The sequence below is a fragment of the Natator depressus genome, chromosome 1 (genome assembly GCF_965152275.1).
Source record: "Natator depressus isolate rNatDep1 chromosome 1, rNatDep2.hap1, whole genome shotgun sequence".
NCBI lineage: Eukaryota > Metazoa > Chordata > Testudines > Cheloniidae > Natator > Natator depressus.
The window spans coordinates 41,175,540-41,201,828 of NC_134234.1; the positions used below are offsets into that span (position 1 = coordinate 41,175,540).

Sequence of the window (26,289 nt, forward strand, 5' to 3'; positions counted from 1 at the left end):
CATTGCCTAGGTGAATGCGGGAGGCCGTAGAGGAGGAAGTCCAGGCGATGTTGGAGCTGGGTGTTATTGAGCCCTCCCAGAGCGAGTGGCGGAGCCCCGTCGTCCTCGTACCAAAGCCCAGTGGGAGCTGGCGGTTTTGCATTGACTTCCGGAGGGTCAACGCCATCTCAAAATTTGACGCCTATCCGATGCCCCGCGTCGATGAGCTCCTCGACCGGCTCGGGGAGGCCTGTTATATCACCGCTTTAGATCTCACCAAAGGGTACTGGCAGATCCCCTTGGATCCCAGGTCCAAGGAGAAGACCGCGTTTGCCACCCCTTCAGGGTTATACCATTTCACTCGGATGCCTTTCGGCCTACATGGGGCCCTGGCAACCTTCCAGCGTTTGATGGACCGGGTGTTGCAACCACACACGAAATACGCGGCGGCCTACCTGGACGACGTGGTCATCTATGGCAATAACTGGGAGGAACATCTTAACCAAGTAGCGGCAGTCCTCCGGGACCTCCGCGCAGCCGGGCTGACGGCCAACCCGAAAAAATGCTGAATCAGGCGGGAGGAAACCACTTTCCTGGGATACACCTTGGGCCGGGGACAGGTCCGCCCCTTGGGGGAAGGTCCAAGCACTCCAGGAATGTCCAGTGCCGACCACGAAGAGGCAAGTATGTCAATTTTTGGGCTTAGCTGGTTATTACCGGCGGTTTGTACCCCACTTCGCAAGCATTACGGCCCCGCTAACGGAACTCTTGACCAAGGACAATCCCCGCCGGGTGCATTGGTCCAACGAGTGCGAGACGGCCTTTCGAACCATCAAAGAACGGCTGTGTAGCGATCCAATACTCTTCAGCCCTGACTTTCATCGTGACTTTATTGTCCAGACAGATGCCTCACGCGTTGGGCTTGGGGCGGTCCTCTCGCAGGAGGTGGACGGGGAGGAACACCCGATTGTTTACCTCAGTCGGAAGCTGTTCCCCAGAGAACGGAACTACTCCGTCGTGGAGAAAGAGACCCTAGCCGTTAAGTGGGCAGTCAATGCTCTCCGCTACTACCTCCTCGGGGCCCCCTTTATACTGGTTACGGACCACGCACCCCTGAAATGGCTCAATAAGATGAAGGACAATAATGCCAGGCTGATGCAATGTTATCTCGCTCTGCAGCCCTATGCCTTCACGATCCACCATCGGGCGGGACGAGACAACGCCAATGCGGATTTCCTATCCCGCCTCGGAGAAGGTGTGGACGCCAGCTCCGAAGATCAGGAGCTGGATTTGAGGGTTGGGGTATGTAGGGAGCCAGGGTGGCTCCCCTCCGAACCAGAGGGTAAAGAGCCACCCTCTGAGCCTGAGTGGGCGGGGCCAGGCCAAGCTTCCGCCAATCCCCAGAAGGGAAGGGTGGGACAGGAAGTACAAAGGGCGGGGCCCTCTGCCCAGTGAAGAGAGCACCAGGGAGGGAGGGAGACACAGGCTGCTCCCTCGCGATCCTGCTGCTGACCCAGGCGAAGCCCTGGGCAAGGAGGAGCCTGACCGGGGGGGAAGGCCTGTGGCAACCAGGGCTGCCGGCCGCTGAATACCCAGAGGACCTGGAGGGGCTTGACTGCAGCCCGGGCCATCATGAGTCAGATACCGAGGGACCGGAGCTGCCTGCAGCGGAATACCCGGACGAGATGGAGGGACCGGAGCTGCCCGCCTGAGAGACCGGGTAGGAAGTAGCCCAGGGGCCGAACTACACCGTGGGGTGGGTGTGTTTGGTCAGCGGGCGCAGACTGCTCCGCTGACCCAGCGGCGGGACCTTCGCCTCCCGCCACTGTCAGGGCCCTGGGCTGGAACGCGGTGGAGTTGGGTGGGCCGGCGCTCCCCTGACTCCGGCCGGCGCTCCCCTGACTCCGGCCGGCACACCTTCCCGCTAATTCCCCAACGCCCGGAAGATGGGGCCGAGGCCGACCACGGAGACCATTGCTCTCCATCGCCCCTAGGGGCTCGGAGGACCGACCGACACCTGTCACACATAGACTATACATAACTAGCTAACGTATCTCCCATGTATATTGTAATCCTTCAATTCCTTCCTTATAAAGCAAAATATTAATTGATTTAATGTTACTGATTACCTGCAATTAATCACTGACTTTGTTGACATGTACAAACAATACGCTTTTTGTCTTCTGTCACCACACAGATAGGACTCTCTAAACTGGGGATAGCTTTTTTTTTAAAACTTGGACACTTATAAACCATGTATACTTTCAGATTACTAAGACATGTTTTCCCAAAACGATGTATTCCAATAACAATTTGTTAAGAAAATAGAAGTACTTATTTCGTGTGTGTCTAGGATTTCGTGTGTGTGTGTTAATTGCCTTGTCGTGATCTAAGATGATTTGCACTATATATTACATTAAATTCTGCCATGAGCAATAAATGTAGCAGTTAATATACTCCAGAAGGGTAATACCACATACGGACAAGAAATGACTAGTTTCTGCAACATACTGTATGTCAACTAAGAGCCTTCAGCATTATGAATTGCTATAAAGATGTTTGGCAACATGGGCCCACGGTACTTCCCAAGTCTCTCAAATTCTTCAGTAGAAAGAAAGTTTAAATTCATCACCTTGTGAATGATGTGAGGGCCCCAATTTTGGCATTCCACAAGGATTCACATACCTCATGCCAGTTCTGCTAAAACCAGATATACTACAAATCAGATTTTGTGAAAGGAGAAACCATCTGATCCATGCATTGCACTTCAGTATCCACTAAATAAAACATACTATATTTCATATGCCAGAAAGGAACAAATTCTGGGGATGAGATGGACAGAAGACATTTCTGGAGAAGGGACAAGGTGATAGAATGAAGCTTACTTTAAAGGGCCACCATTCCATGATAGTTATGGTGATTGTAAGTGTCTTCACCTTGTCTTGTTTTACTAATGAGACCTAGTACCACTGATCTGGCCAAGTGATCAGATTTCTGTACAAATCAAACCCAATTTGGAGGCACATCTGAGGCCTACCTAAAAGCTCTCTCCAGTAGTGTGCTTGATATAGATTAAAAATATTCAAACTAAGCTTCAGAAGCCTATTTAAATATTATTAATTTTACATTTCTACATTAAGTTTAAAGCATATTTTAAATGTCATTGTAATTGATTGAGATGTCTAGACCATTCTGATAAAAAGGTGCCTTTTGTCATGATTATATTTTCAGTTGAAGTGTTTCTATTACAAGAAAAATTTGAATAGTTTCTTTTAACAAGACCGATAAACCATTTAATTTTAAATTAATGCAAATTGCATTTCAACAGTTATGGCGCACAAAAATAGTTTCATAATTTTTGATAAAACAACCCCAAAAGCAATGAGTGATTTTTTCTTTTTTATGATCAAGGGCTAATATGCCAGAAGATTTTTGTGCTTGCTCAGATTAGCTTTTACATTTTCTTCCTGGTTTTATTTTAGTAGCAGATTCCTACAGGCAATTCCACACATCGCTACAAATCCTTATGCAATTTTATCCAGGATTCTATATTTATCAATAGGCACACCATCTTAACTGCAATTTTTTTTTCTCAGTTGGAACCATGCTTTAAAACAGATAAGAAAACCATAAAACAAAACATATTACCATGTAATCCAACATTTTTATTTAAATTACAGATTAAGTGCTGGATCCTGCAAAGATTTAAGTATATTACTAACTTTGTGCACATGAGTAGTTCCATCAAACGCAATGGGACTGGTCACATGCATGGTTATTTACATGCATGTGTGTTTGCAGGACCGGGGGCTAAAATACCTTATACTCTCACAAAGTTTTTGCCTCTTACTTCTCTGCTTCTGGTTCCATCAAACCAATTTTCCATAATAAAAAGGAACTAAGAAGTGTGCTATGGGAGAAATCTGGCTTGAAAGCTTCATGAGCAGATCTGAGAGCACAAGCTGGCCCAAGATGTGATGGAAGCTAGAATAATCAGTATCCCACAGAAGATTTTTTTCCTTTAAAAAAGGAAGTACTTCAACTGATTTAAATAAAAATTGTTTTACAAATATTTGTACTCAATAACCAACCAGTTTCAGATTTTTTCTTGATAGTTTCTTAAACAAAGGCACTGACAGCATCCAAAATACAGCTCTCACTAGAGCTCAGTGAAATTTTTCAGAAAAATAATTCATTTGCTGGAAAGTGTAGGCCCTGAAACTCTTAATGAAAGTAACCAGACTTGTTTCAGCGAGGAAAAAGATTTCCAGGGTATGACATTCTGGGGTACAATCCAGAAAAGTGTGGCCCTGTGTCACACAAGCCCACAAACTTGGGTGCCTCACAATGATTTGCTGTTGTAGCTCCCAGATGGCCACTCACTAACAACAAGCAGGTAACACCCTGAGTGTCTGTGGAAAGCTGAGGCCTATCAGCCACACATCAGTCATACTTTGGCTTCCACCAGTCTGGGTTACCATTTGCAGGGTGACCCCACCACACTCCCAGTCCCAATTTTTTCCCCAAAACGTGTGTTCTGCATTGTCCAGCCCTCTGCTGGACAGTCCAGATATATTATGTCCATTGCCACTCTAAGGGGATCAATGTGCAATAGTTTTCTACCCTAAATGGAGTTATCCACACTGAATTAGTTTTGATAAAAGAATAAAACAAATTTATTTAACTATATGGAGATTGGTTTTAAGTGAGTACAAGTATAGGCATTAAAATAAATGGTTACAAGAGAAATAAAGATCATATGTTTCCTCGAACTAAAACTTCGACTTGGTTCAAGGTGAAGTCCCTTATCATATGTTCCCAGTAACATTGGCGACCAAATTCTCAGGTCAGGATTGGCTCCCAAAGTCCTCAGGCGTGCACGCGTACGTGATGGATAGGGAGAAATAACTTGAGGTGTTTTTGCCTCTTACTTTGAAATGCATCTTCCTGAAATTTACCCCTAGATAAAATTAATTCCTGCTGTGAGGATGGAGACAAGACATCTGGTAGTGAAAGGTTTCATGCTGTTTGCTAAGATGCAGATCTGTTTTTTCTTGCCCCACTTCCTGCCAAAGAATGGCCACTTAACAAGTAATTGCCCATCAACTTTGATGACACCTAACAAGAGGCATCAGCTTGTCCTTTGTCTTTGAGAAACAGATTTACCCACTTCCCAGACTTGTCTGTTAAACACAGCCCAGTCATGATTTCAGCTTATGTTATTACTTTACATATAATGTTGCTACATACATCTCACCGTGTTATTATTGACCAGCAAACTATTAGTTTTCCTTACAAGCCATTTGTACAAAGATTATTACAATGGTGTGTCAGGTATGAATATGGCGGTGCATTTAGAAAACTGTTATGGATATTTTGTAACTTTTAGCCATGCCTGGGATGTGGGAGACCCAGGTTTGAATCCACATTCTGCTGCAGGGACTTGAACTCGTATTCCCTCCCCTCCCAGGTAAGCATTCTACGCATCAGGCTATATGGTATTCTGGGGTGGCCTGCTCTCAATCTCTCCTATTGAAGTAGCTCCATTTTGTATAACTACTTAAATCTTCATTGGAGCAAGGGCTCGAATTCAGGGTACTCACCTCTTTTGGGTGAGGAGAGGGAGAGAAACTAACCATCAAGCTCTATAGTCTGCTGATTTAGGCTCTCACCTGAGAGGTATGAGATGTGGATTCAAATCTTGTCTGTGCCTGATTCAGTGTATAGAGTCATTCTCTCTCCCTCTCTTTGTATAAATACTTAAATATTCATTGGACCAAAGTAGAACAGCTTCAACAGAAGAGACTGAGAGCAGAATAGCCCAGTGGTTCTCAATCAGGGGTATGTGTACCCCCGAGGGTATGCAGAGATCTTCCAGGGGGTACATCAACTCATCTAGATATTTGCCTAGTTTTACAACATGGTACATAAAAAGCACTAGCGAAGTCAGTACAAACTAAAATTTCATACAGAAAATGACTTGTTTATATTGCTCTATACTGAAATGCAAGTACAATATTTATATTCCAGTTGATTTTATAATTGTATGGTAAAAATGAGAAAAAGCAATTTTTCAGTGGCTGTGACACTTTGTATTTTTATGTCTGATTTTGTAAGCAAGTAGTTTAAGTGAGGTGAAACTTGGGGGTATACAAGACAAATCAGACTCTTGAAAGGGGTACAGTAGTCTGGAAAGGTTGAGAGCCACTGGAATAGCCTATAGTGTGGTGGCTAGAGCATTTACCTGGCAGGAAGGAGACCTGAGTTCACATCCCTGCTCCAATGAGTACTTAAAGTGGAAAACCTTCAGAAGGAGAGATTGAGAGCAACCCACCCCAAAAGAGTTTATAAATTGGTGGCCAGGATGCCCATCTGGGAGATCTGAATTCAAGTTCCTGCCCTACAGTGATGATTTACACTCCCATCATTACAGGCAAGAGTCCTAACCACTGGGCTAAAAAGTTATAAAATACACCGTTTCTGAAGCTGGCCCTTTCAAAATGAATGAAATGAAACCTGAGATGGAATTTTTCAATTTGCTGATAAATTCTGAATATTTTCAGAACTGAACCTAATATTTTTACTGATTTTTTTTGATGGGCTGTCTGACCAGAAAAATCAATTATTCATCCAGCTCTCTTACAGATACTGCAGAGGCCAAACAAGGTGAAAAACATTTAAAAAGGACCGTCCCAGTAGGCCTTACTCAGGCAAAACCCACATTGGTTTAAATGGGAATTTCACTTGAATGAGGACCACACATTTGGGTCCTAAATGTGAAATATTGGCACAAATTAATTCAACCTATAAAATGATTTTAAGAGTTAGATATCAGATTCAGAGGAAATGTTGTACTAAAAAAAAACACTAATAATGTTGGCATAGGAAGGTATGTCAGTAGTGTATGGCACATACATAATGCTTAAGATTCTGTGCTATGCCTCTCAGAGGCATAGTATAGAACCCGCAGCCCAGGGCAAAAGGGTCGCTTAGGAGGCTTTAAGTCACCTTTGCATCTTCCTGAACCTGGACACTCTCGGGCTCTTCACATAACTGGAAGCCTGCCTAAGTTACGACAGCCTTCCTGTGGATACCGCAGGGCTTGTCTTCACTACTAGGGTAAGTCGACCTAAGTTACACTACTGGAGTAGCTGCAGTTGACGTAGCTTAGGTTGACTTATCCCGGTGTCTTCACTGTGCTGTGTTGATGGGAGACTCTCTCCAGTTGACTTTACTCTTCTTGGAGAGGTGGAGTACCGGGGTCGACAAGAGAGTGCTCTGCCATCGATTTTGTGGGTCTTCACTAGACCAGCTAAATCGACCCCATCTGCATCAATTGCAGCAGCGTAGATCTCCCTTAGGGGCAGCAGCACTTTCAGGAATCTCTGCAGCCCCAAGGCTTGCAAAGGGAGCCTCAGAAGGCAGCTTTATGACAATATTCTGCAGTGCCTGCACCAGGAGAATCCTCCTGTGGCCATTAAGGGTCTCTTTACACTGCTCTAGCCCTTTCAGACAGCATAAAGGGTCTGGAATGAGGGTGAGGCTCTCACAGTGCATTTTCAACTAAAAATGAAGCATTCAATGTGAATCTGTAGGACACAAGAAAGAATAATGTTTTTAAACATCTTTTCTCTAAGAAATGTAAAAATAAGCTACCAATTTTTTTGTTTTAGGGTTGGGAAGATGTACATTTTATTCATATGAAGAAAAAGAGGACTTCAAAAGTATAAGACAGTGATGCAAGAGAATGGCACTGGATAGATTGCTTGATTGACTGTTAGGAGATCAGTATAGTCTAGTATTAAATTCTTCATGATGGTCTATAATTACCATGTGCACTTAGTGTAAACTCTTCAGGGTAGGAACCTTGTCTTCTCTTATCTGAAAAGAACGTAGCACACTGCTGATGCTGAACAAACAACAGAAAGTCATAAAGCAAATAGCAACAATTGCAATACAATGCTATAACAGATAGTATAAAGATGAGACAAAAGTTGCATCCAGTCAAAAGCTTTATGTTCTGCTTTACCTCAGTTAAGCAGGATCAAATATTTAAAAGTCAAGTAGTGGGCTTATATGCCCAGAAAATGGAGTTTAAAATTGCAGAACTGATTAATGTTAAGACAGACACTTAAGCCTAAGAGTTTCACTGAGAGTAAGAATTTAATGGTATGTTAATACAGTAGACTGCAAATGATCTGTAAATATAAAAAAATAGATGCTGCATAGACAAATCTCTTATCAAGCTTCTCAACCTATATTATTTCACTCTTATTTGAATTACAGTACTATGGAAAAACAAATATAAGCCATCACTACTGCTTAGTCTATGCTTAAAGTTTTGTCAGAATAGTTATGTTGATTAGGAGCATGAAAAAAACCAAAAAAATTCTAAACAAGATAGGCCAAAAAAAAATAAAGATAATTTCTTACATTCTCCACTGCTTATCTAGAGCTTTAATGACCAGAAAAATTACATCCATGGCAATATTACATTAAGGCAATGTCTACACTAGAAACATAAGTCAACCTATGTTAGGTAGACTTATAACCCCCACAATAATTACTGCAGTAGTTCACTACCCTACATCTCTTGGTTGTGCACATCCTGGCTGCCCGCCATGCTTTTGGCTCCTGGTCACTGGGAGCCCAACAGCCCCCGGGCTCTCAACTCTCTTCTGCCAGGAACCCGGTTGCCCCCGAGCTCTCAGCTCCTGACTGTGAGCTCTGGCAGGGTGCCAGGAGCCTCCGGGCAGCCACAGGGCTTCCTACCTCCCAGCTGGGCTGCACCCACCTGACTCCCTGATCCCAGCCAGGTTGCGCCTTGGGCTCCCCACTCTCCACAGGGAGCCTGGCAACTGCACCGAGGTTCCAGGCTCCCCGCCCAGACTTCAGGTGCTCCCCACCAAGAACCCAGATGTGGCGGGGAGCCAAGAACCCAGGGGTGGGGGAGGTTAGGAAGCCAGGCTCCCAGCAGGACAAATGCATCCCAGCTGGGGGAGGGGACCTGAGGGGGTGGGGGCAGACGGGCTCTAGCTGGAGCTCCCCACCCACCCCCATTGACAGCCCAGCTTTCTTGTCAATTTCACAGCTTCAGTATGGAGCTGTGAAATTGAATAACAGCTAACAGCTGATGTAAATAGCACTGCGTCTACACAGACACTGGGTCACCCTAACTACACCGACATTAGCCCTAAGCCTCTAGTGGAAGTGGAGTTATTATGTTGGCGTAACAGGGCACTGACATTGGCGGGAACAAGGCTGTAGTGTATACACTGACATAATTAGGTAGACGTAAGCTGCTTTATGTCGACCTAACTCTGTAGTGTAGACCAAACCTAAATCTGGTCATGAACTTTTGTCTCTAGTCCACAATGAGAGAGTGACAAAACAAAGAAAATTACACTGTATGAACAAACACCAGACTACCACATCCTAAAGTAGAAAAAATTAAGATACCAAAGATAAACAAGAAAAAAGCCTCTATAACTACACAGACCACACTGTAAGAAGAAATAAAAAATGGATTAACACATAATAAAGGAAAGTAAGACGCTAGAAAATGAAACAGGTTAACTATGCTTCTTATAGGAAGAAAAAATTGATTCATTCATTTATTCTCAGCCTGCACAGACTTACAGGCATGCTTAACTTTATGCACTATGAGTAGTAGCCCCATTAAAAATCAGTGGGACACTGACCATTAGTAAATGTAAGCACATATATAAATGTTAACAGTATTAGGGCCATTGCACAAGTCACTTAACAGGAAAGTTCAGTTAAGACTTCAGCAGCAGATCAGTGCCAGAGATATTTTTATATTCAGTTCAATAAGTCATGAAAGAACAGGTTTGAGGAAATGGGGAAAGAGAAAGGAAAATATAGTAGAAGTGAGATGTAGCTCACGAAAGCTTATGCTCTAATAAATTTGTTAGTCTCTAAGGTGCCACAAGTCCTCCTTTTCTTTTTACGGATACAGACTAACACAGCTGCTACTCTGAAACCTGTCATAGTAGAAGTAATACACTCTTTTTTTAAAAGTATAGAATGATTTTTGCAGAACTAACTTTGATGCACACATTGTTTGTCATAAAGTCATTTGCCAATGGTTAAAAACAGTTTTATATGCACACATCTTATCATTACTGCTCTGGAGCAAGTAATATTTGAAAAAATTAGGCCCTGATCCTACGAAGACATGAATAGCCACATCGGTGGAACTCTTCATAGTGCATACATTAAGCATACAGTAAGTTTTTGCAAGACCAGGGCATTATGTGATAATTAAGCAAAGTTATTAACAGTTATTGTATCTAACTGTTACAATTACACTCAGGGTCAGATTAATAGTGCAGGTCATTCGTAAACAGTGCCGCTTTGACGTCAGATACACCTCAAACAATCATTATCATTCTTCACCAGTTAATTCACATGCAACAACTATACTGGTTGCATGGCTGAAAGGGGAGGGTGGGGGGAAGGAGAAGAATGTGGAGAAATGTGGGAAATGTTGGCATGGCAATAGATTCAAAGTTCTAAACAATAAATGTGAGGTTTTAGACCATTTACAACTTGGTGGTGGACACAGAGTTACAAAACATTTCAAAATTCCTAGCTTACATTTCAATAATGTACTTTTGTATCACCATAAGGTAGTTGAATTTCTGCTAATTTAATGTTTATGAATACTTGCATAGAACTATCAATATTTTCTTTTACAGAACTAGTCTCTCTGTATCAGCCCCATCATACTACACAATGAAAATATACTTAGGACATTCATAATCAAAGAGTTACATTGTGAGACAAATAAAAGGTGGGTTGGTAGCCTTTATGTTCAACAGGACAATGAACCAGTGAAGTGATCAGTTATCTGTGTCTAAGAAAAAAAAATCTCAAACATAAACATGCTCCTCACAGAACAATTCCCCATACCACTAACATAGCTGCATAAGCAACTTAATAGTCTTACAGTGCAATTTGCTTATGAATATTTTAGATTTACATTTACTAGAGCTTTACCAGTAGTATCTAATACAGACTGCTCTGCAAGGAGCATGCCATGCTGGCTCTACTATCAGTTTAGGACTTCATAATCCCATTTTTCTTTTATTCTCTTATTTTTCTTTTCATTTTCCATTCTTGGCCTCAGTATCACAGTTTTTATGGTCAGCACTTGAGACATTTCAGGGCAAGAGTCACTAAAAGTTGGATGCAGAACCTTTGCCTCTAAGTGGCATGGAATTTCAGCTAATTTTATTGCTGAAAATGGAAAACAAAATTAAATTACTGGGATCTGCTACTATTCAATGATTCCACTTTTCCACAACAAACGGTCCCTAGAAATACTAGGTTCCACCTAGAGGGTCAAAGAGTACTGCCACCTAGCTAGCCAAATACTATATGGGAGCTATTCCATGGTCTATCACCACCAGAACTATGTTAATTCAACACAGCCTCAGATGCTTTTCCTTCGTGGTTATTTTTTTAAAAAATATTGGGGCTCACAAGTGTCATATCGTGAGACTACTTCCAATTCATTCATGTGATGATTTTGGCACCTGATTAAGGTTACACAATCATTTTAATTATACATAAATACTTATTTCTGCAAATTTCCCTTGACAAGATTTTTTGTAATCCTTAAAACTGTAATCTATTTTCTTATTTTAAATGTAGCATTCAACTGTTGTGAAATAAGAGACTACACTTTGTGAACAAAAATACTATGTTTTTCAATATGTTGGTTCTTCAGAGCAAATTAAAACTATTCCCAGAAGCATGTTAATGGGCCTGAATGCTGGGTGCCCCACAGTATTATTCCTATGACAGGGTCCTATATTTAGCAAATCAAAGTTGTTATTAATTGGGCACTTTAAAGGACTAAGGACAGGACTAAGATTTAACTCATCATAAAAATACCACACTTTTTTGAAAACGGCTCTGCTGATCTTAGAAAAGTGTCATTTCTCCACAATAAGGACTGCAACACTGACAAAATCCTAGCCTCTCTATTTTGTGACTCAAGAATAAACCAAGGATTAGAAGTTTTATGCAACTGCCTGTCCTGCACTCTTCGATATGTTCAGTATTTGTTAGAATGCAAGGTAAATACAAATTTTTGCTCTGGGAGTACTTCCGTGATCAGAATTCTTGTATATTTCCCTATACCCAATCCACTCATGAGAACTGACCAAAGGACAGCAATACAAGCATGTCCATGTATCCAACAAGCCACGTATTAATTTAATCTCCTAAGGAAAACAGAGAAAGACTTCACTCCCAAACGGAAAAGGACGTTAGTATGGATAATAATGTTTTGAAGTTTCCAGAGAGGTTTTTGTTTTGTTTTTTAAAAATCTATTAACATAACAACAATACTGGGTCAGACCAATGGCTCATTGAGCCCAGTATCCAGTCTTAACAGTGGCCAGGGCTGAATGATTCAGAGGGAATGACCAGAACAGGGCAATTATCAAATGATCCATCCCCAGTCATCCAGTCCCACCTTCAGTCCGAGGTTTAGGGACAACCAGAACATAGGGTTGCATTCCTCACCATCTTGGCTAATACCATTAAATTAGATAAGTTATCCTCCATGAACGTATCTAATTCTTTTCTGAACCCAGGTCTGACCCAGTACTTTTGGCTTTCATAACATCCCCTGACAATGAGTTCTACAGGTTGAATGAGTGTTGTACAAAAAGGTACTTCGTTTTGTTTGTTTAAAATCTGCTGCCTATTAATTTCATTGGGTGACCCCTGGTTTGTGTGTTATGTGAAAGAATAAGTAACGTCTTTATTCACTTTCTCCATCTCTTTTTCTAAAATGAACAGTCTTTTTAATTTTAATCTCTCTCCTCAGTCGGAAGCTGTTCCATATCTCTGATCATTGTTGTTGCCCTTCTCTGTACTTTTTCCAACTCTAATGTATCTTTTTGGAGATGGGAACAACCAGAACTGCCTGCAGTGTTCAAGTTGTGGGTGTGCCATTGATTTATACAGTGACGTTATATTTTGTTTTATCATCTCTCTCCTAATGGTTCCTACCTTTCTGTTAGCTTTGACTGCTGCTGCACACTGAGCAGATGTTTTCAGGGAATTATCCACGATGACTTGAAGATCTCCTTTTTGCGTGATAACTAATGTGGACCCCATCATTTTGTATGTATAGTTGGGATTATGTTTTCCAATGTGCATTACTTTGCACTTATCAACACAGTTTTGTGAGATCCCTTTGTAACTCTTTGCAGTCAGCTTTGGACTTAACTATCTTGAGTAATTTTGTATCACCTGCAAACTTTGCCACCTCACTGTATTCCTGACAGTAATCCTTTATCTGCATACTGATGCTTAATAGGCAAGTACATTCTAATATTCATAACACAAACATAAGTAATACATAGACTCACTTGGAAAATATTTTTACTTGGTGGTGAGCCATGCAATTCAGACAGAACACAAGACACAAAAACATTCTGTTTGTGAAATACTCATCCTTAAATGCACAAATGCCAGCTGAAGTGACTACTTTAGATTGTGTAGCAGACAACAAACTTTGTAAATGAACAATTACAGGCAAAGCTGACTAATTGAATGCATACTTGTGTCAACTGCAACTAGGTTATCTACATTATTGTGTGATTATGGCTTACAGTGAATGGGGAAAGGCACTCAACACTAAGAGGGAAATCCTGCTTCCATTGAAGACAATGGCACAACTCATTAATTTAAATAAGACCAGGATTGTCTTAAGTAAAATATTGTTGATCCTGGTAGCTGCCTGATGTCAAGGGGACCAGATACATGCATTACCTCACCTGCTTGACCTCAGATGAACTAAGCAATGGAGGCTCTTCCAGGAGGGCTCTATCTATAGTTTTGGGACAGATAAAGTATGATCATTATGGTTTGCTATCAGATGATTTCATACTGCACGTACCTAAGCAGAGATGTCACCAGCTTCCACTGTCACTTACTCTTCTTTGGGTCAGATACTGTGTAATTACTGTCTATGCACCTTTCTTCACCTGCCAGGCTTTCCTGACACAAACTGTACTGCACTGGATCATAGTGTCAATCTGCATACGCTGTGGTCAGTGGGCTTTGTGGGATACTGAGAAGAGGAGTTTAGCTTAGGCTACCGAGTTGGGGTGGGGGCAGCGGGGAGCTATAGTAGGTAATGGCCCTGCACTGGGCTACCAGGTGTGTGTGTGTGGGGGGGGAGGATGGGGTGTTATAGCAGGCAACAACCCCAGCCCAGTGCCCCCTACCCCAGCGAATGGTGTCTGTATATCGGGGGGGAGGGGGCGCTGCGGCGACGGGGGTAGTTTATAGCGGGTAAGAGCCCCTAGCCTAGGCTACCGTATGTGTGGGAAGGTTATAGCAGGCAACAGCCCCTGCCCTGGGCTCCCACGTCTGTGTGCGTGCATGTGTGTATGGCGGTGGGGGTTAGAGCGGGTAACAGCCCCTGCCCAGGGCGCGAGCGCGGTGGGCACGGCAGTTATGGCGGGTAACAGCCCTGCCCCTGGGAAGCTGGTCACGTACCTGAGCCAGCACCGTCAGGAACCCGCCGGGCGCTGGCCGTCCGCACCAGCCGCTGTAACCCGCTGCCAACGAGCCTCCTCCAAGCAGGGTGGCAGCTGCAGCCCACAGACCCGGACACCGCTGCTGGCTCCCAGGGGCCCGCAGCCCGGAGACGCTGCCCCTCAGGGAACGCCGGGCAGCCACAACCAGAGCCGCTCTCCAGGCCGCCATTTTCCCGGAAGCGGCTACAGAACCAACGCAGAACTCAAACGTAGCCCTCTACGAGCGAACCGTGCTAGCCATGCGCAATGGAGGAGTGAAGCCTCTGCCCTTAGTTTGCCCTCAGTTCCACTAATCAAGTGCAGAGAAGGACCCACGGGGGCCGCGCGGGAATTCCCTCAGCATCAGTGTTAGGCTTGTGTGTGATTCCCTTCTCGTCCCCCCAGCCCGGTGTCTGTGTTTGCCCCACAGAGCCCACCCCTGCCCTGGAGCACAGAGTGTGTGACACGAGGCTGGGGACAGAATGTCTATCAAGTCACCCCCCCCCCCACAACACAATGAAATAGAATAGTGCCAGGGATCAACAAATAGGCAAAGGTTAATAGAATAATAAATAAAGAACCAGGGCTCTTCAACCAGACCCCACTGCTAGCCCCTAGGGGCCCACAGCCCAGAGACTCTGCCCCCTGAGGGAATGCTGGGCACTCGCAGCCAGGGCCATCTTCCCAGAATCAGCTACAGAGGCAGGGGCAATGCAGAAGTCAAACAGAGAGCCCCCCACTATTGGTCATCAGGGGACGGAGGCACCCATCTGTCAGCCTGATATGGTGTCCTGGGAGGTATGGGCCCATGTCATAAATATAAAGGGAAGAGTAATCACCTTTAAAATCCCTTCTGGCCAAAGGAAAAATACTTTCACCTGTAAAGGGTTAAGAAGCTAAAGGTAACCTCGCTGGCACCTGACCAAAATGACCAATGAGGAGACAAGATACTTTCAAAAGCTGGGAGGAGGGAGAAAAATAAGGGGTCTGTATCTGTCTGTGTGATGCTTTTGCTGGGGACAGAACAGGAATGGAGTCTTAGAACTTAGTAAGTAATCTAGCTAGGTATGTGTTAGATTATGATTTCTTGAAATGGCTGAGAAAATAGCTGTGCTGAATAGAATGAATATTCCTGTCTGTGTGTCTTTTTTGTAACTTAAGGCTTTGCCTAGAGGGATTCTCTATGTTTTGAATCTAATTACCCTGTAAGGTATTTACCATCCTGATTTTACAGAGGTGATTCTTTTTTACTTCTATTAAAAGTCTTCTTGTAAGAAAACTGAATGCTTTTTCATTGTTCTTAAGATCTAGTGGTTTGGGTCTGTGGTCACTTATGCAAATTGGTGAGGATTTTTACCAAACCTTTCCCAGGAAGTAGGGTGCAAGGGTTGGGAGGATTTTGAGGGGAAAGAGGTTTCCAAACAATGTTTTCTCAGGAACCCAGATAAAGTTTGGTGGTGGCAGTGGAAGTCCAAGGGTAAAATAGTTTGTACCTTGGGGAAGTTTTAACCTAAGCTGGTAAAAGTAAGCTTAGGAGGTTTTCATGCAGGTCCCCACATCTGTACCCTAGAGTTCAGAGTGGGGAAGGAACCTTGACAGCCTGGATCTGAAAGGTTATAGAGGGATGGTTGAGGATCATCCGGCCCTCTGACTACTACCCCATGTTACTCATCCCTGTTGGCACTAACAATACTGTGAGGTATGACCCTGAGCAGATCAGAAGTGACTACAGGGCTCTCCGGCTCCAGGAGTAATGGGGAAGGAGCAGGGGGTGTGGGCGGTGTTCTCTTCAGATGGATCTTGGAGGTGAATGACTGGCTGTGCAGATGGTGTTGCCAGGAGAGCTTCAGTTTCCTTGATCACAGGCATGGGTATCATAGGTTGGGGAAGGCTGGGCCTTCCCAAATGGCTAGGCATGGCCCTGCCCATGCTTTGCCCCCAGACTCCCTCCTGCTTCCTGCTCTGGCCCAGTCTTCCTAGTTCCCTTGTGCAGGGTCATCGGCTTGGGCTGGGGCTGACACTGGGGCCGTGTGTGCCACCCTCCCTCCGGGCACTCCGGGACTGGTGCTGAGCCACCTGGCAATCTGGGGCTGGGGCCATGACATGCTGCCCAGCACTCAGGGGCTGGGACCACCCCACCCACCCTCCAAGGACTCTGGGGCTGGGGCCACGCCAACCACCCTTCTGGAGCTCCAGGGATGGAGCCATACCACCTGCCCACTCGGGGGCTGGGGAGGCTGGAGCCATGCCACCTGCCCTCCCAGCACTCCGGTGCTGTGACCGTGCCACTCGCCCATGCGGCACTCCGGTAGCCTGGGGCAGTGGCCGGCAGCCCTGGTTGGGGGCTCTAGGCTGCTCCAGGGGATGGTAGGGGCGAGGCTGAGGGCTAGCATCCCCCCAGCCAGTGGTTCAAGTGCCACCCATGACCATGAGATGCTGATCCAGGAAGGACTGCTGAGCAGAGATGGGATCCATGTATCAAGGAAGGGAAAGAGCATCTTTGGATACAGACTGGCTAACCTAGTGAGGAGGACTTTGAACTAGGTTCAATGGGGGAAGGAGACAAAAGCCCACAGGTAAGTAAAAAAACATGGAGAGCTGGGAGAAGGGTCAGAATCTGGGTGGAGCATGTGCCATTACAGCAGAGACAAGAGAGAACATAAGGGGGGCGGGGGTGTCAAATCAGTATGTTCAATGTTTGTATACTAATGTGAGAAGTATGGGGAATAAACCGGAAGAACTAGAAAGGCTAGTTAATAAACTAACTATGATATAGTTGGCATCGCATATATTTGGTAGGATAATACAGATGACTGGAATATTGGTATAGTAGGGCATAGCTTGCTCAGGAAAGACAGGCAGGGAAAAAAGGGAGGAGGAGGTGTTGCCTTATATATCAAAAATGTATACACTTGGACTGGGGTTAAGATGGAAATAGGACACAGCCTTGTTGAAAGTCTCTGGGTAAAGATAAAAAGGGTAAAAAACAAAGGTGATGTCATGGTAGGGTCTACTACAGACCACCTAACCAGGGAGAGGAGGTGGATGGGGCTTTTTATAAACAACTAACAAAATCATCCAAAGCACAGGATGTGGTGGTAATGGAGGACTTCAGCTACCCAAACACCTGTTGGGAAAATAATATTGTGGGGCACAGATTATGCAAGAAGTTCTTAGAATACATTGGAGACAAGCTTTTATTTCAAAAGGTAGAGAAAGCCACTAGGGGAGAAGGTGTCTTAGATTTGATTTTGACAAATAGGGAGGAACAGATTGAGAAATTAAAAGTGGAAGGCAGCTTAGGTGAAATTGATCATGAAATGATGAGGTCATGATTCTAAGGAACGGTAGGAGGGAAAACAGCATAATAAAGAAAATGGATTTCAAGAAGGCAGATTTTAACAAACTCAGGGAGCTGGTAGGTAAGATCCCATTACATTTCAGTGATACCTGTATATTATTATTAATATTATTTAAAATTATTAAATTTTGTTTTAGCCTTTATACGCTAAAGAGATTGCTGTGAGATCATAAAGAAATCTAATTTCATGGTTTGAAATAAAACAGTCATTAAACTAATAGAAACAAATGCAGATATTTCAAAGAGGTCATTTTAATGTGTTGAAGGTGTCTGTTTATCCACAGTTTTATGGTAACGGCATCACTTGACAGCTCCACATCATACCTCTTCTTAAAGAAGACATAATAAGCTTTCAGATGATGTGTGTACGTGTAGAGAGGATACATTAAGTAGACTAAATCAATGGTGTCTGCTGCTTGCAAGCAGGACCAGGAATAAACCCTGAAATTTAAAGTGACCGTCTACAATTTTAAACACACCACTGTTACAGCTAAACAAATATTAACAGGTGTTGCTAAAGGAATTTTATAATTCTGTATTCATTAGACAACACGACAGAGTAGGGCAATTAGTCTGACATAATTCCCTGTGAAAATGAAATTTCCTTTTTTAGGAGACAGATCATTGTAATTTCTCTCTCTGTCATATATTATTACATACAAAAAAGAATATTTTACTAATTGCTACATTAATTAGTTGTATTGTAAATGCAGAGTGGGTGGAAGTGTATCCCTTTTATACTAGCCATATGGCCCTGTTCTGGAAACACTTCTATTCTACATAGGTTCTTATCATAGAATATCAGGGTTGGAAGGGACCTCAGGAGGTCATCTAGTCCAACCCCCTGCTCAAAGCAGGATCAATCCCCAATTTTTGCCCCAAATCCCTAAAAGGCCCCTCAAGGATTGAACTCACAACCTTGGGTTTAGTAGGCCAGAGCTCAAACCACTGAAGTATCCCTCCCTGCATTGTGCTCATCACCATAATTTGAGATGCTTAAGATGCAGATATGTTACAAAAGGACCTGGGCACCTAACTCCTATTGAATGGAAGTAAAATGACTGGGTGCTTTTGAAAATTGTACTAGGCACCTGAATATCTTTAAAAATCTGATCCTCAGTATCAGTTTTAGTAATTTATTAAAACTTCTAAACAAGTTAAAATCAAGACAGGAGATCACCAGCTACTGTTAATACTAAACTAAGAATAAAGCAATACTATTACCAAATCAAAGTCAAATCAAGTTAGTCTCAGTTCTGAATTGGAATCATATAATCAAATTAGTAGGTCATTGGATGAATTCCACTCAAGTCAAGCAAATCTATAACTCATAACTGTTAAGCCTGGCTAAGGGCTTACAAAGGTTTACATCCCCGCCTCCATCACCAGGTGCTTTTAACCCCAACAGAGGAGCCATCAAATATTAAACATAAAATAACTCCTCGGCTATTAACTTCCCAACCAGAGCTTGAAGCCCGGACCCAAGAATATTACAGTAGGTAAGGTTAAGATATTATAAGTTCAACACTGTACCATCTCTTGTTGATAGGCACGACATGCCTCACCGGCAGCTACTGGTCACATGGGTGAAGAACCGGATCCTGGACTCGGGAGCTCAATGGACCTTTTCAGGTAACTGATCTTCCTTCTCAGTCTTCTTCCCTGCATTGTCCTGGGTGCAAGTATGAGGAAGGTGGATAGCCAATGAGCTGCTATCTTAAGTGAGATACCCTCCCCAATACAACACGGATGTTATACAGATGGCGCAGATACCTGGAGGTAACCTTACCTAGAGACTAGCTACCCCTGCATGGGCTGAGACTGCCGCTAGGCCACATCAGCTTCTACAGATGCCTCCAACACACATGGCTTCCACTGCTGCCTCGAGGGTGGACAGCCCCAAGTGACTGGAGAGGTGGGCTTAAATAATCCTCCACAGCTGGGCAGATTAGCCAGTCACATGACTCTACCCTTCCTGCCACTGAATGGAAAAGGCGCCAAAGTTGAAAAAGGGTGCCAAAGCTTGGATAAAGACAGGAGCCAAGATGGATGCCAAACAACTTAGGCATTCCAAGATGACAGGGAATAAAACAATGAACCCAAAAGTCCCCTTACAATAACTGGCTACACATTTTCATACTGAAACCAAATTATTACCTAATGTTGAGACCATAGCCTCAATTATAATGCTTCTTCCTTAGATTTCAATTCTAGTGTGGTGGCTAAACCTTTCCTTTTCCCCTCAGACATAATTATAATAGTCTCTAACAGAACACTTTGATAAGCAGAAGTTTGACAACTGTTATATACCAAAATTTAGCTCTGACAGTTTTATTTTTTAAGACTTTAAACACAAATACAGAACATATGTTAATGAATACCTTTATGAGTGCATTTTTAGGGCTTTTTAAACCTGGGGAGCTTTCTTACTGGTGCCTTACATGTGAGGCCTTTATGGGTGCTCATACACATGCCTGCATGCAGCCAGTTTCACATGCTAAAATTAGGGAATTAAAAGGCTGGGATGTCTCCCAATTAACAAAAACAAAAGACAGTAATATTAGAAGGAAAAACAAGATAGTAGGGGATTCACAAACTCCTATAATCTTCTGGACTCTCCTGAAACAGGAGCTGGAAATGCAGTCAAGGAGCCAGATCGGGATGTTGCTGTCACAGTGCTTCTAGCTAGCATGACGTCTTCAGGTCCAAGGAGACTGGTCACAGGCTGGCAAAAGCTGCATGTTGATGTCTCGACTTCCTCTCCCCAAAATGGCTGGCCTTCGGGTTTCAGGAATGTCAGTCCTCCATCTGGTGACTTATTGACCCAAAAGGTGAGCCTTCTCAGCCTTACCTTGGATTCTTATGGTTTGCAGTCTCCACTACCATTTAAATTGATATAACTTACGTCGCTCAGGGGTGTGAAAAAGCCATGCTCCTGAGTGACGCAAGTTACAGTTACTTAAGTGCTGTCTACACTGGTGCTATGTCGGTGGGAGATGCTCTCCCACTGACATAGCTTCTGCTTCTTGCAGAGGGGGAGTAATGATGCCCATGGGCGAGAGCTCTCCTGTTGGCATAGAGAGTCTTCACTGGACATGCTACAGCTGCATTGGTGCATCTGCACTGATGTAGCGCTTCTAGTGTAGACTAGCCCTCTGTCTTGCAGTGCTTCCCGCTACAGCCTTTAGGAAAATCAGATCTGAGGCCTACTCTGGAGCCATGCAACTTGATCCAATATGGTTTGAGTCACATCATCCTTACCTAGAGCCAATTTTGGGGAAAGTCCCACTTAAGCCAGCAATTTAAAAAAAATTAGTATTTGAATATCACAGACATTAAGTCTATAATCCTCCCTCTCCCTAAATAAATAAAATAAAAAATAAATATAAACAATACAGATGAGACACGTCTTTTGAGGATGCTGACATGACCTTGTCTGGGAGAAAAGGTCTTGAGGTGACATTATGTCATCAGTTTATGGAAAGTTCAACCCAAAATCCTATAAAAATAATTGATTGAAAAGGTCCTAACAATCACTAGCCACTCCACATTCATCCATCAACAACATTAAAAATAAATGTGAACATCTTATGCCCACATGTCACCATTCTTTTTGTAATGAAGATAATTTATGGTAATCTTTATATTTAGGAACTAGACCATAAATCAAGCAGCATATCTTCGAAGGTTTTCATCTTGATAGAGAAAAATTACTTTAAAACTTATCAAGATAGAAACCATTTAAAGTAAAAATAATTAAAATTTATATAAGGTCTGTAGTAAGCAAGTACCAATATTGATAAACAAGTTCTTTTAAGCTGCGTAGGAATTATCATATGAAGAGAAGTTGAAACACTGAGAAAGAAATGCAATATGAAACAAAATTCATTCTGAGATTCTGAAGGTATTAGTAATATAATTCAAGGGAAAATATTTTCCAATATGATTTTTAAGTTGACAGTGCCTCTTTTACTGGAAATATTTTCCGCTTAAAAGTAATTCTTAAAATACTTAGATATGAATATTAAAATAGAAAAAATAATTCTTTAGAAATAAACAGGTGAAAAACAACCTGTGGGCCAAAGTTAAGGTTGTTGTGTTCTGAATAAATAGGCGTTTCTTGGTTGTTGATAAGAATAAGATGGCCAATTCATTGTTGTTCTGCACCTTGTGTAGTCATTTAGGCCCCAACTCTGCAAAGACTTATGCAGGACTCCTAAGTCAGTGACTTAAACAGGACTACTCAGTGTATAAAGTTAAATATGTGCATAAATCTTTGAAGGATCAGAACCTTAATGAGTAATAGTGGGTAGAGAAGAAAGGTGTGGTTCAAGTCTCTCATTTGTCTATACATGGTAACAAGCCATGGCACTTTTGCAATAGTAATAAAGGGCATGCAGTATCCTGGAAACATTTTAAACACGGCATTTATATTATGCGCTAGAGTAGTTAATATTTTCCCAGTGGTTTCAGTTGAATCAGTTATCCTTCACTTTCACGTCATGTCGAAACCATTGAGTCGTATTGCTAGCACTAGTTAAAAACAAAGCACCATATCCACAACAAGTCACATGAAAGAGGTCGTAGGATTGAGCCCATAGCCTGTGTTACATTTCACTGGCAGGCAAAGTATATGCACTTAGGTTGTGGTCCTTTTAGATTAAAGGTACTATGTGGCATAGCACACAAACTACAGATGTGGTAAGCAGGAGTGGCCTAGGCATCAAGTCAAAAGAAGTCTGAGCTTCAAACCTCAACTTTAACCGGTACATGCACCCAACTTCCTAGGAAGTCCTCCTGTGATGGGTTGGATCACAGAAAACCCCTTGGGAACTGCCAACTGATGTGCTTAGACTACCTCTGAGCCATTTCCCCTGCTAGCTTGGGACTTCAGAACACTGCCTGGTTTGAGCCAGACACACTTGCCTGCTGCAAACCCAGACCCAGATCTGAGCCACATCCCCTGAACGCTGCAGGCTTAACTAAAAACAGCTTAAGAAGTGTTCCTGTCTCTAACACCCAGATGTCCAGCTCCCAATGGGGTCCAAATGCCAAATAAATTCATTTTACCCTGTATAAAGCTTATATGGGGTAAACTCATAAATTGTTCGTCCTCTATAACACTGATGGAGAGCTCTGCATATCTCTCTCCCCTCCCCAAGGTATTATTAATTAACCCAGAGTATGTATTAAGTAATTTTATTAAATACAAAAAGTAGGATTTAAGTGATTCCAAGTAATAACAGACAGAACAAAGCAAAATAAAATAAAACACGCAAGCCTATGCCTAATACAGTAAGAAAGTGATTACAGATGGGATCTCACCCTCAGCGGTGTTCCAGTCAGCTTCCTTTTACAGACTAGTCTCGTTCTAGTCTGAGTCCAGCAATCACTCACACCCCTATGGTTCCTGTCTCTTGTTCCAGGTATGTTTTGGGGGTGGAGAGGCTCTCTCTTGAGCCAGCTGAAGACAAAATGGAGGGGTCTCCTAGGGGTTTAAGTAGACTTTCTCTTGTGGGTGGACACCCCTCCCTCCCCCTGTGTAGAATCCCAGCTACAAGATGGAGTTTGGGAGTCACATGGGCAAGTCACATGTCCATGCATGACTCAGAACTTACAGGTAGCAGCCATTGTTCACATGCTACCTTGAAAGTCCTCAGGTAGACTTCTTATGTGGATTGGAACCTTCCAAGATCCATTGTCCTTTAAGTGTTTCTTGACTGGGCACTTAACTTGCCAATTTCTTTCTAAAGAAGCTGCCCAAATGCCTTACTAAGACTGGAGCCACAGGAGCAGAGAACATGTGCTTCTGGGCCAGGCCAGCTAGCTCTGGCCTGATTCACAGCACCAGTGTCTCCCCTGAGCTCCCATGCCCTTGCAAACACCTCAGCAGGGGGAGGGACATAGGCAATGCCCCTACCTCTGGCTGAGCAGAGGGACCACGTTCCCGGCACCTACCCTAGCTACCCCCACCCTGTGCCCAGCCTGGGGCTGCAGTGCTCTCCCCACCCGACCAGCGTTACCTGCGTGGGGGAGGCGGAGGCAGTCATGTGCTTCTCCTGCCCCGGCACTTTCAGCTCACTTGACCACTTTCCCCAGCAGCCGGGCCTGGGCGGGGAGTGGGCTGCCACCACCTCCTCAGCTGGGCTCTCTTGCAAACAGTGACCCTGAGCCGAGCCTGCTGGTGTGAGAAGCAGCTCCGTCGCACCCTGTCAAGGCTGATTCCCCACTCTGGCACTTTGAGTGCAGAAGGTGAGGGCCCGCAAGGATTCTAAAAATTAATACGGGCCACTCCAGGATTGTATTAAACTCCCAAGGTTACAGCTTTACTCTGACCTTGGATGGGTAGATGCTGCCAGCATCCAAGTGCAAAACCCCTTGAGAACCCAGGAAGGCATACATGGGAATTCCTTCCTTTAGGGTACCCTCAAGCCTTTTCACTGCCCCCCTCCGCTCCCCTGGGAAGAGCTGAGAAAGAAAAACAAAGGAAATCAGCTGTTGCCACCAGCTAATTAAATAACGTGCACAAACCTCTTAGGACACAAAATACAATCCTGTTCTTAAAAAAGGTAAATTTTATTAAAAACAAAAAGAAAGAAAATACACTTGGAAACTCAGGCTATTGCTAGATTTAAAAAAAAACACCTACAAAAATTAAGCATCAAGAATAACCTTCTTGAGGTCCAGCTTAAAGGTTACAAGCAAAACAAAAGCATTTGGGGTTTGCACAGAGGAATCCACAAGCCATAAAGAAATAAAAAAAAAGATAAACCTAATTGCATCTTCCTACACATTTCCTGATCTACTTACATATCAGGGGGTTTCAAATGAGTAGTTTCTAGGTATGATTCCAATGATTTTTCATACCTGGCCCAAAGCTTTTTACAGCATAGTTACTGCCCTGTTCCCTCTCTCCAGAGAGCAACAGACAGACAGACAAAGGGGAAGTTTTTCCCCCAATTTTAAAAAGTTCTAGCATTCCCATTGGCTCTTTTGGTCAGGTGCCCACTCCCTTCCTTTTACCTATGCATTCTAGGAGACTTTTTAACTCTTTACAGGTAAAGCAAGTAGAGAACAGCTAGTAAGAAGGATTTTATAGCTAGCTAGCTGGCTGGCTGTCCATAAAAGGGAGTTACCGTCCCTCCCCTTTCATTTATCACATCCCCCCCTCAGCTCCCCGCCCAGGCCCAGCTGCCTGGGGAGGAGCGGAGTAAGCTGGAAATGCTGGGCGGGAGGCACAGCAGGAGAATTACGGAGTCAACCTTAGGGTTGCCAGGCATCCAGTTTTTGAATGGAATGCCCAGCTGAAAAAGGGACCCTTGCAGCTCTGGTCAGAACCGCTGACTAGGCCACTAAAAGTCCGGTTGGCCACAGCAGGGCAGACAGGCTCCGTGCCCAGCTCTGCATGGCTCCAGGGAAGTGGCGACATGTTCCTCCGGCTCCTAGGCAGAGGGGCCGCTGGAGGGGCGGCCAGGGGGGCTCTGTGCCGTGCCCTCACCCGCAGGCACTGCCCCAAGCACTGGCTTCACTGCTCCCATTGGCCAGGAACTGGGGCCAATGGGACTTGCGGGGGTGGCGCCTATGGGTGGGGGTGGCATGCAGAGCCCCATGGCCGTCCCTCTGTCTAGGAGCCAGAGGGACATGCTGGACACTTCCTGGGAGCCACTCCGACTTTCTCCCCCACTCAACCCCCTGCTCCTGCCCTGAGCTCTCTCCCACACTCCAAATCCCTCAGCCCCAGCCCAGAGCCCCCTCCTACACCCCAAACCCCCAATCCCCAGCCCCACCCCAGAGTCCACACCCTCAGCCCAGAGCTCATACCCCCTCCCACACCACAACTATCTGCCCCAGCCCAGAGCCCTCTCCCACACTCCGAACCCCTCGGCCATTGGTGCTTGAACTAGGGGTGCTGCAGCATTTGGTTTACATTTTGGTTCAATGGCTCTCAGCACCTCCACTATAAAAATTGTATCAGCGCCCCTACCCTCAGCCGCAATCTGGAGCCCCCTCTTGCACCCCAAACCCCTCATGCCCAGCCACACCCCAGAGCTCTCCCCCAGCCCGGTGAAAATGGGCAAGTGAGCGAGGGTGGGGGAGAGTGAGCGACAGAGGGAGGGGGAATGGAGTGAGCGGTAGGCAGGGTATCAGAGAAGGGGTGGGGCAGGGGCGGGGCCTCAGGGCAGGGCAAGGATGTTCCATTTTCTGCAATTAGAATGTTGCCAACACTAGCCGCCCTCCCCCAGGAGCAGGCTGAACAAAGCAAGTCCTACAAGAGCAGCTCGGCACTCGCTGAAATCTGCCGAGGGCATTAGACCCCACATGTCCCACCCACATTGCCTATGGCTTAGTCCAAGGCTTTCCCCTGCTGGGGGAGTGCAAATC

At 44.3% G+C, this 26,289-nt stretch overlaps 1 protein-coding gene across 2 annotated transcripts in view; it reads right to left on the reverse strand.

The window, feature by feature from the left end:
- Window positions 1–14,754, reverse strand: part of MICU2 (mitochondrial calcium uptake 2) — a 258,774-nt gene extending 244,020 nt beyond the window's left edge. For both annotated transcript variants that reach the window (XM_074958330.1, XM_074958321.1), the window contains exon 1: window positions 14,527–14,754. In XM_074958330.1, the coding sequence (XP_074814431.1) occupies window positions 14,527–14,736 (210 nt within the window). In that variant the 5' untranslated portion in view covers window positions 14,737–14,754. The remainder of the gene's footprint in view (window positions 1–14,526) is intronic.
- Window positions 14,755–26,289: the final 11,535 nt, after the last annotated feature.